Source organism: Zingiber officinale, chromosome 4B (assembly GCF_018446385.1).
Source record: "Zingiber officinale cultivar Zhangliang chromosome 4B, Zo_v1.1, whole genome shotgun sequence".
Classification (NCBI taxonomy): domain Eukaryota; kingdom Viridiplantae; phylum Streptophyta; class Magnoliopsida; order Zingiberales; family Zingiberaceae; genus Zingiber; species Zingiber officinale.
Genome location: NC_055993.1, coordinates 56313304 through 56332341, shown reverse-complemented (window position 1 = coordinate 56332341; position 19038 = coordinate 56313304). Strand labels below are relative to the sequence as shown.

Here is a 19038-nt window from a genome sequence, read left to right as displayed (position 1 = left end):
GATATAAATGCTACTTAGGATTTTCTCATGCCCCTATCTAGTTATCTCCATCACAAATGGGAGGGGCATATCATTATTTTGAATGAAAAATGATATGCTCAAGGAAAAAAACTCAAGAAAAAAATTTAAGAATAGACACATAAAATAATGAAATCCAAAAAAAATGAAATGATTGACCATAACTTTATATGTCTATTCTTAAATTTTTCTTTAAATTTTTTATCATTTTTTATCATTGAATGTTTGGGCCTAGTTTAGTAATTTCTGGACTTTTATCTCAGCCCAGATGGTAATGCATATAGCTCGTGCCAATTCCAGAAGGCGCGCTCAATCCCATACATCGATGTCCTATAAAACCCTAAACTCACTGGCCCCTACCGTTCCCCCGTCCTGGAGCAGCCACCCGACGAATCCCCGACTCCGATCCCGCCGCCCTCACCTTCCCCTTGCCGGTCGGAGCCCCTCACCTTCACCGTCTCCTTCCCTGCGTTTATCTATATGGAGGACGCCGTGGATCGGGACCAAAGGTGGTTGTTGGATTGCCTCTCGGCGACTCTCGACACTAGCCACGACGTCCGGTCCTTCGCTGAAGCCTCGCTGCAGCAGGCTTCTTTGCAACCAGGTTCTACTTTGTTGGTTTCGTTCGTCTGTGGTCCATGAGTGTCGGAAGCTGACAATTTTTCATGATAGTATTGCTGTTTTTGAGATCTTTTTTCAGTAGGACTTTTGGCTGCCTTTTTTCAACGCCATTTAAGTGATAGTTGCATTTTGTCACTGGAAAAGTGACTCCAATAATTTATCGGCGTCATTGCTTGAATGATGAATTGTTACTGGATTTTGTTTGATAAATTTGGACATGCAAATTCTCCTGAAATTGTGAACTTGAAACAACTTAACGTTACTATTATATTACTCTCTAATTTATCGATTTGAAAATTCTGTGTTTTTATTGCCTCTACTTAGATTAGCTTTTGGCTTACTGCCATGGAGATTTGTGATTATTACTTAATTTTATTTCCCTTCCTCGTTTTGTCTTTCTCACTTGATTGATCTTTCGCATGATTTTCTCATTTTATGGTCACTACTGCAGAGGTGCTTATCATTTTGATTCATGTCTCTTTAGTCAACTTTTTGATGCATCATATTTTTATCTCTCTGCCGCTTCATTCTTCTGATAGTAAAATATCTACTTAGTGCTTCTCACTATTGCTATAACGCTGTTACATTTTTCCTTGTGAAGGTTTTGGTGCTGCTCTATCAAGGATCATAGTGAACAAGGAGATCTCATTTGGATTGCGACAAATATCCTTCTTAATTTTAAGTTACATGTATTTCCATTGGTCATATTTTGATAGTAATTGCTTTCATGCTGCATTGCTTGTTTTTTTTTTTTGCTCAACGAACTCTATTTATCGCTAGACTTAACTTTCAGTACTTGGCAGCTGTCTTGCTGAAGCAATTTATAAAGCAGCATTGGCAAGAAAACGATGAGAACTTTGTACATCCTGTTGTTTTGCAGGATGAAAAGGTTCTTTTTCCTTTTCTTTTATATAAACTAAAATTTGTGTTTTACATAGATGTTTGCTATAGGGGATGAGAGGGAAGTTCAAATTTGTTCCATTTATATCCATGTAAACCAGACTCAAATCATTTCTAACCATGTTAAGCATTATTTTCACTATTCTTAAGTTACATGTTTCACGTACACTTTTCTCGTTCAATTCTTTTGTCATAATTTGGAATTTCCAAAGGATCAGCTGATTCCCATGCATCTGTTTGGTTTGCATGCCTTTTCATGTAGATTCTGTGAACTTAAGTTGTTTTTTATTTGTGCGACAGGCAATTATACGTCAACTTCTTCTCTCTAGTTTGAATGACTCTCATGGGAAAATTCGTACAGCTGTAAGCATGGCAGTAGCATCCATTGCTCACTATGACTGGCAAGAGGATTGGCCTGAACTTTTGCCCATCCTTCTGAAATTAATTAGTGACCAGAGCAATTCCAATGGAGGTAACTTTAGAATCTTGTTAATTTCCCGTGTCATACTGCTCTGCATTTTGACATCTAACTAATACATTTTGTATTTCTTCCCCATATTTTTTCTTTTCCTCACTTGATTATGTATGTTTTTGTCCTCCATGCAGTTCATGGATCTTTAAGGTGTTTAGCTCTTCTCTCTGATGATTTGGACGATACACTGGTTCCAAAATTAGTTCCCAATTTGTTCCCATACTTGTACACAATTATATCTTCTTTCCATGTAAGTCCTTGCATAAATAAGCTCTGGTGTTGATACTACATATACACTGGTTTACTATGAGCTAGCAGCTTGTTTGGTCTTGCTTAAGTTTATTTTTTCATTTTATAGTTGTATGATAAGTCCCTTCGCGCAAAAGCTCTTTCTGTGGTACACTCTTGTGTTTCTGTCTTGGGGTCCATGAGCGGAGTATATAAGGTGAGCAATCTTCTTTTTCAGTAAGGTAAAACTATACCGTTTATTTCCCACTTTTGCTCAAAAGTTTGTCACTGATTTCTTGGTGCAGTCGGAAACCATAGCGATGATGATGCCCATGTTAAATTCATTGATGGAACAGTTCTCCATCATTTTGCAAGATCCTGTGAAGTCTGAAGATCCTGATGACTGGAGCATCAGGATGGAGGTAGATGCATTATGTTTGTACACTTGTGTAATTTTTTTAATATGATGGAATTATTTATGTGAATGTACTGTTGTGACATTAGATGCTAAAGTGCAATTTTTTTTATGACGATAGAATTCTTTATTGGAATGTGCTGTTGTGACATTAGGTGCTAAAGTGTCTCTTACAGTTTGTTCAGAGCATTCCCAACCTTAGTGAAATGCAATTTTCTGGTAAGTTGTGCATCTGGAAATCTGGAATGAACTATGAAGAGTAAATTTTCTATCTCATGTCAACAATCAATTTGTGCTGCAGTCATTCTTGCACCATTGTGGCAGACATTTATTTCTTCCCTAGAAATATATAAATTATCATTAATAGAAGGGAGTGAGGATCAACATGCAGAGATGTATAATTCAGACGGCGGTGAAAAAAGTCTTGAATCCTTTATTATTCAGGTACATGATTCATTTATGAACTCTTTTGTTATGCATAGTTTTACCATTTTTATTTACGCTAAAAATTACATGTTTTCCAATGAAAAATCAATTCAGATTTTTACTAGGCTGATATGTAAAGTATAAGTGAATAATAAATTTATATGAACTTCAGTTGACGTGGCTTTCATTGTTATTGCACCATAAAACATCTGTAGTTGCCTGCTTTCAGGCTGAATATATTGTACTAATCAACTTAGCAATCCATGCAAACTACTTTAGTCATGCCCCAAATGAGTTATCTTCCAATGGCTAGGGAATATTCACTCTGATGACACAACAATGCCATTGGTACAATTCTTGTGTTGGCTAAGGAGTATGCCATTACTCAATTTTACAAGATACAAGAGCGTTAAAGGTTCATTTGAACTCCATTCAAAGTTTTAGCAAGAGACTCCGGCAATATTGTTTTGGGTTAATATTGTTCCGTTTTGGTCTTGTGCCAGTCACTCTAAGGAGAAGGAGACAAAGGAAGAAGAGTACAAGATAGATGAAGCATATGAGGAAAAGGTGGAGGAGGTAGAGGAAGAGGTGGAGGAAGGGGAGGTAGAGGAAGAGGAGGAATAGTTTTACTTTTCAAAGTTGCGTAGGCCTAATCTGCTTTGTTGCTTGTAGAAGAGGAAAGCAACTTGCAACATTCGTGGAGGAGGGAGGTGGCTCTTAGTTCTCATAGCATCCATCTTGTGCCTTTTGTGTTCCGATTAGTGGTCGGAACAAAATTTTTTGCACATGCCAATTGATATGGAACTAAATTTGATTACTCTAAGAGCATCACACATACACACACATGAGAGCAAGGTTTAAAATTTCGACCCGTGTCGAGGGTTCGGTCCCAGATTGGAACGATACTGTTTTGGTATCGTATCATACCGTGCCGATACAGTTTCAGTATTTTTTATTTATATATAGTAATTATTAGATAAATATGTTTATTATATATAATTTAAAATAAGTTGTATATTCATTTTATATAAATTTTCAAATATTGGACAACTTATTATGGTTAGAAAATTATAATTAAATATATTTTTTAAAGAAAATTAATTATTTATTCATTTAATTAATTATTAATTTAAATAATATATATTTTAAATAGTAAAAAAATATCAATTAAAGAAGAAAATAGTAAAAAAATATAAAATAATAAAAAATTATCATAATATAAATCTAATTTATTAAAAAAATTTAGAATTTTTAAAGGAAATTTTAAATAATAAAAAAATATTAGAATATAAATCTGAATTATTATAATTTTTTAGAAATTTAAAATATTAACAAATAAATTTTCAGAATATTAATTAATAAAATTAATTAATTTTTTTTAATTTTAAATATATTTTTTTATATATTTTATTAGGATAATTCAATTAGAGTTTATAAAAGTCTGTTTGAAATATCACACATACCTTGGGAATTGTTTAAATTAATTAAATCAAAATTTAATTTACTCGGTGTTAAAAACATCGCTGATCGTTGCGGGGATTGCGGGGGGCGTCCGGTGGCACCGCAAGCGTCCCGCGACACTTCAAAATGAGAGTATGTAATATTAACCAAGAATAAATAAAATATTATTTTATTATGTATACAATCTAAAATTTTGAAATAATGTATAACAATATTACAACCATCAAAATTAAAATTTAAGAATAAATAATAGTAAAATGATAGAAAAGTTCATGAGCCATGCGAAAATTTGAACTTAAAGTAGCAATGATGGCATAGAGTAGCAATTAATATTCCTAACGACTTAACTTGACATGCCTACCACCTGCCTCAGTTTAATTTGGAGGCAAGGATGACGCACAAATAATCAAAGTAGAAAGGAAGCAAAAAGAATAATAAGAAAGTTAAATGCAGATGCATAATAATATATAGAGTCTATTCATCACTATAATTACCCAAGATCGAACACAATATATCATGTATATCTCCATCCTTAATGAAAACAACGCATCATTATACAAGAAGGGTGAAATACCCCTATTGGCCCTAGGGATTGTTCCAACATAAAATGTTGCTAAGTCATTTGATCTTCTACTTTAATTGTCACGTGCACTCTATATCCCTTGAGTTGTGCTATCCCAATTATGCATTGACTATCTGAATCATAGCATATCTGACTATCCTTGATTAAGCATTGGTAACCTGACCCTGCCCCGCGTCATCAATAACCATGGATCACTCTAATCACCTACTAATAAGCCTCTTGGATGAGTCTTCGACCACTCCTATCGTACCCGAACTCATCCCTGTGCTATGAATAACAAGTACTCTATAGGTTTCTCTATGCTAGGGTAATGTAATAAATATGCACACATTAGTGGAATGCCATGCACATTGCACAACAAATACCTAAACATAAGTAAAAACAAGTATATTATAAATCCACCACATCATTAATAAAGTGAATGCAAAACAATATCGGATTCTAAAATCAAGAAAGTATATTTAAAAATATATTTTTAAATATCTTTCCTTCATTTTATGTATAAACTTTTACTTTTATATATTTTATATGTAGCGAAAAAAATATTGATTTATTCCCATGGAGTATCCAGCAAGAAGAAGAAGTTTCGAGTTTTTATGTGTATCAATTGGAAATATCGACAAATTCTTGCCATTGGTATTATGTGTATCAATAATGAACAAATCCATGAATATTACAGGTCAATTGATAGAATTCGTGCGTTGTTCCCGGGGGAGAGAGAGGGAGAGGGGGGGGGGGATGGTTGCATTAAGTGTTGACCATGGACACTTGTCATCAATGTTTCCAATTTCCATATTATCCTTCATTCAAGTTCTAACAAACATCTTTCCGCTTAGGGGAGAGGAAAAAAAGGTTACGCTATACAAACAAGTTTCGAGTTTTTTTGTTGATGAATTTCTACCAGATAACTCATCACTTGTGAGCAGCCCATTGAAATGGCCATGATATTGGAGCGATGTTTATATTCCAATTTTGACCCAACCCAAAACAATCTTTTGAGGCCCTCTTAATTTATTGGAAGCCTTTTCAGAAGTGCGAAACCAGAATTCCAGAATAGTTTGAGCCCCAACTTCAGTTAATTAATTCAAGTCTTCCACTATATGAGAGGCTAAAGTGAAGCAAGTCATTCTTTTTGCCATCTCCCTTCAGTTCCTCTTGAGATCATGTGGTTTTTGACTTATTAAGAGAAACACTTTGTTCAACTCATTCTAGGCATACTCTCAACCATGGTTTAAAGTGCTATGCCGAGATAGTCGAAACGGGCAAAATATTTCGTTCCGTCCGATGACCGGCACCGGCACAACCCCGACACCAAACCCGTAACAGTTACGACGTGTTGAACGACCCCATGGCCGTAATGGAACGGTCGCTCGACCCCACAACAACAGCTAAGGGGTCGCATAACCCTTTTGTTGCCACCGCGGAGGTGTTACGTGACCCTGCGACCACTGTAGAGGGATCGCACGACCATCGCGGTTGCGTCGGAGGAGTTATGCGATCCTCGCGACCATGGCTGAGGGGTTGTGCAACCTTGCGGCAGCGCCGAAGTCGCGCGAGCTCGCGAGTGGTGTATAATTTTGGATTTTTTTAATTAAACTTAGGTTATTTATTTTAATCAACTCTTAGCTATGATGAAGATAATATAAAGAAGTTTTATTAAATCCTAATAAAATTATCTAATTAATTTTATATTTAATTTATTTTAATTTAAAAATTATAATAAATTTCTTTTTATTTATTTATTTATCTATTTTTATATCTTTTCCTTTTTTAAAGATTATTTTTTATATTATTTATTTTTTAAATATTTATGTTAACTATTTTATTTTTTAATGAATATATTTTATATTTAAAAAATGCCGAAACTATATCGGCACGGCATGATACGATATCGAAATTGTATCGTTCCGGTCCAAAATCGAAACCTTGGCACGGGTTGAAATTTTAAACCTTGCTCTCAACTAGTATTCCTAAAAATAGAAACAAAGAAGATAAGAAGATAGGGCAAGGGAAGTTTCATTTTGAAGCAAGCCCTTCAACTTATCCACTATCAGAAAGAACAAGGACCTAATACTTACAGACTTGGGTTGGGATAGAAAACTGATTGACACCTTCTTTTTGATTATCTTTATTCTTTGCTCAGCAATTTTAAAAAAGAACTGAATTGGGAAGAAAGTGACCTTTTCATTTGGGATGAAAGGGAACAAAATAAAAGGGTTATCGGGAAACCTTGAAAGGTCTTCGACGATCTTAGACATCCCAACCTCAACCATGGTTTAAAATTTCGAGTTATATCGAAATTTTGGTGTTACTATCGTGCTGATATGATTTCATTATTTTGTAAATAGAAAATATATATTAATTAAATATTAAAATTTAATATAAATATTAAAAAAATAAAAAAAATTAAAATAAAATAATCTTTTTGAAAAAGAAAAAAATATGTGTTTTATTACATATTTTTAGAATTAAAATAAATAATATATATATATATATATATATATATATATTAATGAGATAGTTTTATTAGGGTTTGATTAAGTTTGTTTAGATTATATTATTTATAGTAGGCTAGGAGTTTATTGAAATTATTAACCTAAGAACCTAAGTTTAATTATTAATTTCTTCTGCATCCCACTCGCAAGACGTGCATCCCCACTGTTACCCAGCCTCCATTATCTCGTGGAGTTCGTTGCAGGGTCTGGACAGTTGGTAGGCAAAAAGACATTTCGCTCGTTTCACCTACATGGAATGTAATTTTAGTCCATTCCTCAAACACAATCAAAGTCCATAGACTAAGGTCTAAAATTTTGAATTGTGCCAGAATTTTGATTTTGACTATTACAATATTGTTTGTGCATTGTGACGATGATGGATTAGAGGTTAAAGGAGGAAGAAGATAAGACAGAGGAAGGAGTCATTGATTGTGTCGAGTGCTATTGAGTTTTGATAATTTACCAAAATGATATATTTTGATTATTTTGCTCGGCATGGTACGAGATTTCAGACCATGCCATAGACGAAGGTAAAGGTAAAAATCATGTAATTTCTAAGGAAAAGCAGCCAAGTGAGAGGTAATTGAGGATGATCACTTAATGCAATTGATGAGTATTAATATGATTAGAGTGACGAAACATCATCGTCTTAAAATTCTAGTCTAAAAACTTCTAGTGGTGAATCAAAATATGTTGACGTATATGTGGAGAAATCAATAATAATGCCAAATTTAATTTGAGTATTGGAAAAAATTATGGTTGATCTTACAAGGATGCTGCCAGAACCGATACTTCCATTCGATATATGACATCCTTTTGATGTTAACAAAGTGACATGTTATGTGCTTACGGAATATATTCTAATTATCCATATAAATTTTAATTTGAAATTATGATGTATCATTTTGTATATAGAAATACATTTATTTGTTTTTATCCAATAATTTTAAGTTGTTCAATGATCGAAAACTTATATGAAGGTAATACAAAAGAAGTATAACAAAAACTATTTTTAGATAAAAAGCAAGAAACATATAGAGCATGGTTTAAAATTTAGTACCGTGCCTGGCAGTACGGGTGGAATTTGCCAATATGCCCGCAAACAGGCTTACCATCAGCGTCGCGGGCTGTCACGATCCCACAGTGACCTCTGCAGGGTCACAAGGGTGCCGCAATCCTGCAATTTTTTTTAATATCTTGATTAAAATTTTTATTTTTATTTTTTAAATTAATATATTTTATATTTAAAAAATATTGAAACCATATCGCATATTAGCATGATACAATACTGTATCAAAGTCATATCCTTCTAGTGATAAATTGAAATTTTGATACGGCTTAAAATTTTAAACCAATAACAACTCATGCATTTATATAATGTCTTCACCATATCAATAAATCAAAATCACCATATTTTCAGCCCTTTACTAGAGAATATTAAATCTGATGTTTTACCACATATAAATAATTTTACATATTCTCAAAATACAAAAATTACATTGAATTAATTTAAAAATATGACAATTTGGATTCAGTGTACATCTATATTAATATAACATAAAGCAATGTTGATAAGCATCCAAATTTTTGACTTGTGACAATTTGAAGTCAAAGACTAATCTTAATGATCATTCTAGATGCAAGTTCTCATATTTGATGTTTCTGTAATAAAACTTTGAATGACAAATTATTTTATCATGTGCAATAACAAAACAAAATTTGAAATTATACTTTATTAATATCAAAACATGAGCTCAATAAAAACCTATAACATAAAATTACTAGTGAACATCTATAGCAACTAAATGTTAAAAATTATTTTTAATTAATATGTTGTTCCACTTCGGCACGACTTGAAATTTTAAATCTTGGATATGCCCAAAGGAAAAAAGATCAATAGTTAGGAGGATTGCTTCTTTTTGTAACAATAATTTTTGTTTGTAGACTAGATTATAGTTTCAAGTGCCTATTTATATTGCTTGGTACTATTAAAATGCATTGTTCTGGTGGATGATTGAGGTGAGTAAAGGCTATTGTGGTGCTCGTGCCAACACAATTTCAATACTACTACCAACCGAGATATGACCTATCTCAATTTGTACTATCTGGAACTAAAGCAAGAAGATTCTCCTCCTATGACGATTATGCTTGTTGATTATGGAGAGGAGATGCAACACTAAAAAGAGGAGGGGGATCAAAAGAACCAACTAGAGCATAAGTGATAAAAAAGCGGAATGAAATCAAAGTTGGAGAATTTAAGATCTATCCATATCTCATATCTCATAGTTGTCAAAAGCGCGTGGCGTAAAAAAATGCTCAAGGGTCTTGACGCTTAAAGTGAAAAGTGCACACTTTATGGAAAAGGGCACCTTTACTGAAAATAGCACAATAAACAAAATATTTTCAAAAAATTAAAAATAAATCAAAAGTTTTTGAAAATGTGATGGGATTGTTATATTTAACATGGTTAAGCGAAATAAATAATAATCAATTAATACAAAAAAAATACAAAATAGTAAAAAATAAATAAAAAAATTAACATGGATTAAGATGACTTAAATTAATAATAATCACAACTGCGACTCAAATAAATAATAATTACAATTGAAATCATCAATAATCAATCAATAAAAAGACAAAACAGTAAAAAAAAAATAACAGACAATGAGATTCTTACCAATATTGAGGAAGCAAATAGGAGAGGAAACTGACAGAAGATGTGGCGACGACTTGATGTGAGCCAAGAAGAGGCATTGAAGGGAATTGGGGGACCTATGATAAGGTCCAAGACTAAGAGAATGAAGCAAGCTTTGGAAGGCTTAATAATGGGGCTCAAGGAAAAGGAGGATCAATGCACAATGGAGGCAAACAACTAAATGGATCACATTCCTTCAATTTGAAAGTGAAATTGAACCAACATGAGGACCATTTTCGTATGCATTTTTGGGGGGTTTTTCTAAAGTGATTTTTGATGTCCTTTGGGGGGTTTTAATGCATTTTTGGAGAGTTCCTAAGCTAGTATTAAAATACCATGCATGCATGGTTGCATTAAGCTAGTATTAGGGATTAGTGGTTGCATTAGTGGATAATAAATACCATGCATGCAAGCATGATATTTATTGCATAATTAGTGCTTAGTGGATCTTAGGGGATGTTAAATAGGAGAACTCTTGTATGGCAAATCAGGTGAGTTTGAATGAAAATTTGAGTTTCTCTTTCGTGAGAGCTTCCTTCTAGTTCTTAGGCAAATAACTAATTCTGATCTTATCAAGACAACTCGTGGCGATCAAACCCCATGACTTATTACTCATCTTCTCATCTTGAGTGTGGCATCAATACCCTTCCCCAAGCTGAATTTCAAGGCGATCCATTTACAAGGTTCTTTATCACGACTAGGCAGATGGAAGGCAATGAAAGGTGGATGACCAGAGGCGAGAGAAGATTGATCGATTTTGTGAGGGTTTAGGGCTTTAAGCCTTTCACCTTGGCGGAGCCAAGCGGGAGGTGGCGAGAAGCAGAAGGCAGAGGACCAAAGGCAAGAGAAGATGGGTTTAGGGCTTAAGCCTTTCACCTTGGCGGCAACGCAAGGCAAATGGGATGCAGCGAGAGGAGGATGGGAGGCAGATTGATGTGAATCCAAAGAGAAAGATATCTCAAGAACCCACAACGAATGGAAGAAGAAAGAAAGAAATAACTAAATCGATAAGATTGATGAAAAGAACCTCGACCCAATGCTTAGGAAAACATGAACCTTGGTATAGAAGATGTAAGACGCTACAACCTTGGGATGGAGGTTGATAAGTCTTCGAACGCCACGGAAATGCCTTGATAAGTTCTAATTCAATGAAGAACCAATAAGTGAGAGCCTCACCTCGCTTTGAATTAAAAAATATGTCAAAGATATATGTGTGGTCGTCACCCTCTTTATTTATAGCTATAAGGTGATCAAAAAATCCTAAAAGGCCAAAAGAAAACCCATTTAGTAAAGGCCTATGTTGAGCCTATAAATCCCTACTACATAAACATGAGTGCTAATTAAGTTCATCTAAGGCTTGAATTAGGTTGACTATGCCGAATGACTTGCTTTTGATCAAACCTTCTTTAATGGTAGCTTTGGCCTTCACATCTTCAATTAGTACATTAAGTGCTTCCTTCATTTTCTAGCCTTAGCCTTTGTAATTGGGCCTCCATTGATGCATAATGGATCATTATTAACATCTGGAGTGGGTTGAATGATTCATATCGTTAGCTTATTGCTCTCTTTCTTTGACTCCATCATTCCCCCTTTCCCCAAAAGGATTCATCTTCGAATCTTGATCACCTACATCAAAGGAAGAAAAATCAGAAACATTAAATGTAGCACTCACATTATACTCACCTGGTAAGTCAAGCTTGTATGCATTATCATTGATTCTAGCAATGACTTGAAATGGATCATCTCCTCGTGGATGCAACTTAGTACGACGTTTAGTAGGGAATCTTTCCTTCCTCATATGAACCCAACCCAATCTCTGGGTTCAAAGATCACTTTCTTTCGTCCCCTGTTGGCTTACGTAACATATTGTTCAGTTCTCTTTTCAATTTGCAATCGAACTTTTTCATGCAATTGCCTCACAAACTCAACTTTTCTAGTACCATCTAAACTGACATGCTCAGAGACAGGCAAAGGTGACAAATCTAATGGAGTTAAAGGGTTGAACCCATATATCACTTCAAAAGGTGAAAAATTAGTAGTAGAATGCATAGATCTATTATAAGCAAATTCAACATGTGATAAACAATCTTTCCAACCTTTTAAATTCTTTTGAATGATAGCTCTCAATAACGTAGATAAAGTTCGATTTACTATCTCAGTTTGTCCATCTGTTTGTGGATGACAAGTTGTAGAAAGCAAAAGCTTTGATCCTAATTTTCCCTATAGTGTCTTCCAAAAGTAGCTTAGAAACTTTGCATCACGATCTGAAACTATGCTCCTCGGTACTCCATGAAGCCGCACAATCTCCCTAAAAAATAGATCAGTAATATGGTTAGCATCATCTATTTTCCTACAAGGAATAAAATGAGCCATTTTAGAAAATCTGTTCACAACGATAAAAATAAAATCCATACCTCGTTTAGACCTTGATAGTCCTACAACAAAGTCCATGGAAATATCAACCCAAAGTTCACTAGGAATTGGTAAAGGTGTATACAATCCATGAGGTAAAGATCTAGAATACACTTCTCACAAAACTTGATTACATCTCGTTTCATGTGTGGCCAAAAGAAATGCTCTACCAACACTTCTAGAGTTTTTCTTATTGCAAAATGCCTTATTAGTCCCCCACTATGAGTTTCTTGGATTAATAATTCCCTTAATGAACAATTAGGGACACACAACCTATTCACTCTAAAATGAAATCCCTCATGCCTATAAAACTTTCCAAATGCACCATGTTCACAAACATCTAACATATTTCCAAAGTCAGGATCATTAGAATATAGATCTTTAATGTATTCAAATCCTAACAATTTAGTGTTCAAAGTAGAGATCAAGGTATACCTTCGAGACAAAGCATCTGCAACAATGTTTTCCATATCTCCTTTATATTTGATCATATAAAGGAATGATTTAATAAACTCCACCCATTTTACATGACGTCTATTCAACTTACTTTGGCTTTTCAAATGCTTCAACGATTCATGATCAGTGTGAATGATAAACTCTTTGGGCCACAAGTAATGTTGCTAAGTCTCTAAAGCCCTCACCAATGCATACATCTCCTTGTCATAAGTTGGATAGTTCAAACCTGCTCCACTAAGTTTTTCACTAAAATAAGCAAGAGGTCGACCTTCTTGTATGAGCACAGCTCCAATACCTATTCCTGATGCATCACACTCAATTTCGAAAGTTTTAGCAAAGTTAAGTAATGCGAGTAATGGTGCAGAACATAGCTTCTCCTTAAGTAAGTTGAAAGTTGAAACTTGTTCACTATCCCAATGAAACCCAACATTCTTTTTAACAACTTCAGTCAAGGGTGCAACTATAGAACTAAAATTTTTAACAAACCTCCTATAGAAACTTGTCAACCTATGAAAGCTACGTACCTCAGTTATCGTTTTTGGTGTTGGTGACTCACGAATTGCCTTAACCTTTTCTTCATCAACTGCTATTCCCTTAGCGCTAACAATATAACCAAGAAACTCTATTTGACTAGTGCAAAAAGAATATTTTTGAAGGTTAGCATACAATTTTTCATTTCGCAAAACAAGTAGAACTTTTTGCAAATGATTGCCATGCTAATCTAAATTCTTACTATAAATCAAGATGTCATCAAAATATACTACAACAAAGTTTCCAATATAAGCACGTAGAATATGGTTTATTAATCTCATGAAAGTACTAGGTACATTAATTAGCTCAAATGACATGACTAACCATTCGTACAAACCATACCTAGTCTTAAAAGTAGTTTTCCATTCATCTCCCTTACGCATGCGAATTTGATGATAGCCGGACTTTAAATCAATTTTAGAGAAAATGCAAGAACCACATAGTTCATCTAGCATATCATCTAATCTAGGAATAGGATGACGATACTTTAACATAATTTTGTTGATAGTCTTGCAATCAACGCACATTCTCCAAGTTCCATCCTTCTTAGGCATAAGCAAAACAGGAACTGAACAAGGACTCAAACTTTCTCGGACATACCCTTTTCTCATCAACCTTTCAACTTGTTTTTGAAGCTCCTTCATCTCCATAAGATTGCTCCTATAGGCTGGTCAATTAGGAATGACTGCTCTTGGAATGAAGTCAATTTGGTGCTCTATTCCCCTAAGTGGTGGTAATCCATCAAGAACTTCTTCAGGAAAGACATCATCAAATTCCTGCAAAAGAGATTTAACAACACTAGGCAAAGAAGGGTTAAAATTGTTAGTATTGAAATAAGCCTCCTTGTACAAAAGTATAATCATCGGTTGTTGAGAATAAAAAGCTCTCTTAACCTTTTTTTTTTTTTTTTTTTGCATAAAACCTCCCTTTTTTACTCTCTTGCTCTAGATTTTTTGTTTCTTTTTCATTCTTTTTTTCACTCATCTCATCCTCACGTTTTCTTTTCTCACACTCCTTTTCTTTTCCATTTTTTTTCTCTCACAATCTTCTTTTTTCACTCTTTTTTTTTATCCTCAATTGATCTTCATATACTTACTTAGGAGTTAATGGTACAAGAGTTACAAGTTTACCATGCATCTTAAAAGAATATTTATTTGTGAAGTCATCGTGCATGACCCTCCTATCAAATTGCCATAGTCTACCTAAAAACAAATGACTTGCTTGCATTGGTACTACATCACAAAGAACATCATCATGATACCTACCAATGGATAATGAAACCAACATTTGCTTAGTGACCTTAACTTCCTCGCAATTATTCAACCATTGTAGTTTATAAGGTCTTGGATGTTTAGTGGTAGGTAAACATAATTTTTCAACCAAGATAGTACTAGCAACATTAGTGCAAATTCCCCTAGCTATAATCATACTGCATACCTTGTCTTTGATGTGACAACGGGTATGAAATATGTTGTCTCGTTGTTCTTCATCTTCTTCCTTCACTTGCACATTTAGAGCACGCCTAGTGACAAGGGCTTCATCTTCGACGGGATACTCTTCTACATCACTTTCCATCAATGGTGGCACGACATTATCATCTTCGGACTCACTCTCATTTTCAATATCACTATTTTCTTTCAAAATCATAATTCTTTTGTTTGGATATTGTGAAGCAATATGTCCTCTTCCCAAACACTTAAAGCATTTAATATCTCTATTTCTTGAAGATTGGATAGGTTCTTTAACTTTGACCAATGGAGAACCAACATCTTTATTCTTCAAAAACTCGGTCTTACTCTTTGATGCAAATTTATCATCTCTTTTGTTCCAACTAGATTTCCAAGTGGATGAGTTTTGACCATGCTTGATTGAACCCTTCCTTTTTGAGTTGCCTTTCAACTTTCATGGACATATGCACCATATCTTCCAACTCCACATAATGTTGCAACTCCACTACATTTGTAATTTCTGAATTCAAACCTTGTAAAAATCTTGCCATAGTTGCTTCTCGGTCCTCCTCCACATTGACTCGAATCATGGCAATCTCCATCTCCTTGTGATATTCCTCTAAAGTTTTGGATCCTTGGGTTAGACTTTGTAGTCGTTGGTATAAATCTCGATAATAATGTGATGGCACGAACCTCTTTCTCATAATAGATTTCATCTCTTCCCAAGTACCAATGAGTCTCTCGTTGTTTATTCTCCTGCTTAGAATAATTTGATCCCACCAAATAATAGCATAATCAATAAATTCAATAGCAGCTAGTTTTATCTTCTTCTCTTTAGAGTAGTTATGACAATCAAACACTAATTCAACTTTCTTTTCCCACTCCAAATATACATCTGAATCGCTTTTGCTTTGAAATGAAGGAATCTTCATCTTGATATTTCCCAAGTTTCTATCAACATAATCATTCATTCTTTCTCTTCTACCACCAATTCTAGCATGACTAGATCTGCCACAAGAAACTCTATCATCAATGTCCTCAAATACACCATCATCATCATCATCATTGTTGTTGTAATTTAAACTCCCAAGGGTATTAGGATAAAAGATAGGAATTGATATAAAAATATAAGTTGCATAATTGAAAACTGATATTAAGGACTGAAAGGAAATTTGTCAGAATTAAATCTTGGATGAATTTAAAAGGAAAATATGGAATTGGAAAACGCAAGTATACTAGGCAAGACATGCGGAGTATACTAAGCAAGACTTTAAAGTAAATACGGAATTAGAAAATACAAGTATACTAGACAAGACTTTAAAGGAGATGTGGAGTATACTAGGCAAGACTTTAAAGAAAATGCGGAATTGGTAAATGCAAGTATACTAAGCAAGACTTTAAAGAAAATACGGAATTGGAAAATGCAAGTATACTAGGCAAGACTTTAAAGGAGATGCGGAGTATACTAGGCAAGACTTTAAAGAAAATACGGAATTGGAAAATGCAAGTATAGTAGACAAGACTTTAAAGGAGATGCGGAGTATACTAGGCAAGACTTTAAAATACGAAATTGGAAAATGCAAGTATATTAGACAAGACTTTAAAGAAAATGCAACATTGGAAAATGCAAGTATAGAAATAACAATTCTCTATACCCTCTTTTTTTTTTAAAAAAATTTTCGGCCCTTTTTTTTTTGTTGAAAATATTTTTTTTCTTTTTTTTTTTTGAATTTCAGCCATTTTTTTTAATAGCAACTTGACGACTAAAACTCACTAAGATTGAGATGATAATGATAAGTAGATAATGTTGAACAAAATAAATAAAGATTCAAGCACAAAAGAAAAAGAATAATGAAATCGATTTAGAAAAACCAAAACTCTGATACCAAATGATGTGAATCCGAAGAGAAAGATATCTCAAGAACCCACAACGAATAGAAGAAAAAGGAAAGAAAGAGCTAAATCGATAAGATTGATGAAAAGAACCTCGACCCAATGCTTAGGATAGCATGAACCTTGGTATAGAAGATGGAAGACGCCACAACCTTGGGATGGAGGTTGATAAGTCTTCGAACGCCACAAGGAAATGCCTTGATAAGTTCTAATTCAATGAAGAACCAACAAGTGAGAGCCTCATCATGCTTTGGATTGAAAAATATGTCAAAGATTCATGTGTGGCCGTCATCCTCTTTATTTATAGCTATAAGGTGACCAAAAAATCCTAAAACGTCAAAGGAAAGCCCATTTAGTAAAGGCCTACTTAGCCATTTTAAGCTTATGATTTTATTATAATCCAAATAAAAGTAGAAATTGAGTCTAAATTGAGCTTACAAATCCCTACTACATAGACATGAGACTTAAGTGCTAATTAAGCTCATCTAAGGCTTGAATTAGGTTGACTATGCCGAATGACTTGTTTTTGGTCAAACCTTCTTCAATGGTAGCTTTGGCTTTCACATCTTCAATTAGTACATTAAGTGCTTCCTTCATTTTTCTAGCCTTAGCCCTTGTAATTGGGCCTCCATTGATGCATAATGGATCATCATTAACATCTGGAGTGGGTTGACCATGATTCATATCATTAGCTTCTTGCTCTCTTTCTTTGACTCCATCACAGATGGCCAGAGGTGAGACTCGAGAGAAGATCAATGGGTTTAAGGCTTTTAAGCCTTTCATTTTTTTTAATTAACAACTCTGCCAAACTTTTAAAAAAAGTTGACTTTTCTAAAGTGCGAAAGCGCATGCCGCGCGCTTTAACACAAAGTGCAATAAAGCGAGTGCTTCAGAGGCCTCGTGCGCTTTTAAGCTCTCTAAAGCACATGGCTTGTGCCTCGCGTTGCTTTGCACTTGAGCCAACGAAGTGCTCACTTTTGACAACTATGATATATCTATATTTATTCTAGCTCCAATCGTTCTAGTGCAAGTATAGAGGTGGATGTGTGAATAGATGAATATATAGATTGTTTGCTTTGAATGCCCATTTGGAATTATAAGTCTAATAATGGATGTGTAAATGCATGAATGGATATATCTCCATCCATTCATTTGATTGTTTGGTTAGAATGAAAAATCAATCAAGGGGATTAGGTGAAGGATAAAGATTTTGTTTTATCCCTCATTTTTGATCCACCCAAATTGGTAAGTTGGAAAAGATGAATGAGAATAATTATTTAATTACTAAATTACAAACTTTGGTTTTGGTTCATACCTAAAGGAGGCGAACTTAAGCACACCGAAAAACTCAATTTATTCAATCCTAAATTAATCTAATTTTTGTCAACTATAAATAGTTGCTTGATTAAATATGAAATATTAGTCTTAACATGTAGTAAGAAACAAACTTGAAACTCAATTAATGTTATTCAAACCTATTTTTCTGCAATCGTAAATGATTACTCCATTGATATGCAATTTTCATTAATCAACTTAAATATGTTAATAACTATAAAATATAGCTACATAATATGAGTTATGCACGAATAAGTATTTGAATTATCAATAAATCCTTGACCCATCATTGAATTTCATTGTACTTATAAATTTTCTACTATTGTTCTTGGTTCTTGGACACTTGTTCGTATCTTTATCATGTACCTATGCTTCTTTTAATTTCAATTATGCTAGTTCAACTTCCGATTATACAATACATTATGATACTTGATTGACCAATTTAAATACCAAATATTGGCAATATTTATTTTAGAATGAGTGATGAAACATTATGAGGTTGATCTCACATGTTGCTCTAGGAAGTAATGCTCCTATCCAATGCAACATTTAGGCTCCTAGTAAGACAATAGTGATCATGGTTTAAAATTTCCTACCATGCTGGGCTACACATGCGGAATTTGCTGTCTTGCTCGCCGTCAACACCGTG

The 19038-nt window shown here is 34.0% G+C and overlaps 1 protein-coding gene across 5 annotated transcripts in view; it reads left to right on the top strand.

The window, feature by feature from the left end:
* Positions 1 to 331: 331 nt before the first annotated feature.
* LOC121975077 (importin-9) overlaps positions 332 to 19038 on the top strand; it is a 62403-nt gene continuing 43696 nt past the window's right edge. For all 5 annotated transcript variants that reach the window (XR_006110230.1, XM_042526456.1, XM_042526454.1 and 2 more), the window contains exons 1-9: positions 332 to 622; positions 1241 to 1302; positions 1436 to 1528; positions 1840 to 2011; positions 2146 to 2261; positions 2370 to 2456; positions 2545 to 2661; positions 2810 to 2873; positions 2956 to 3098. Coding sequence is in view for 4 of the 5 variants with exons in the window: in XM_042526456.1 (XP_042382390.1) it covers positions 499 to 622; positions 1241 to 1302; positions 1436 to 1528; positions 1840 to 2011; positions 2146 to 2261; positions 2370 to 2456; positions 2545 to 2661; positions 2810 to 2873; positions 2956 to 3098 (978 nt within the window). In the remaining variant the exon portion in view is untranslated. The remainder of the gene's footprint in view (positions 623 to 1240; positions 1303 to 1435; positions 1529 to 1839; positions 2012 to 2145; positions 2262 to 2369; positions 2457 to 2544; positions 2662 to 2809; positions 2874 to 2955; positions 3099 to 19038) is intronic.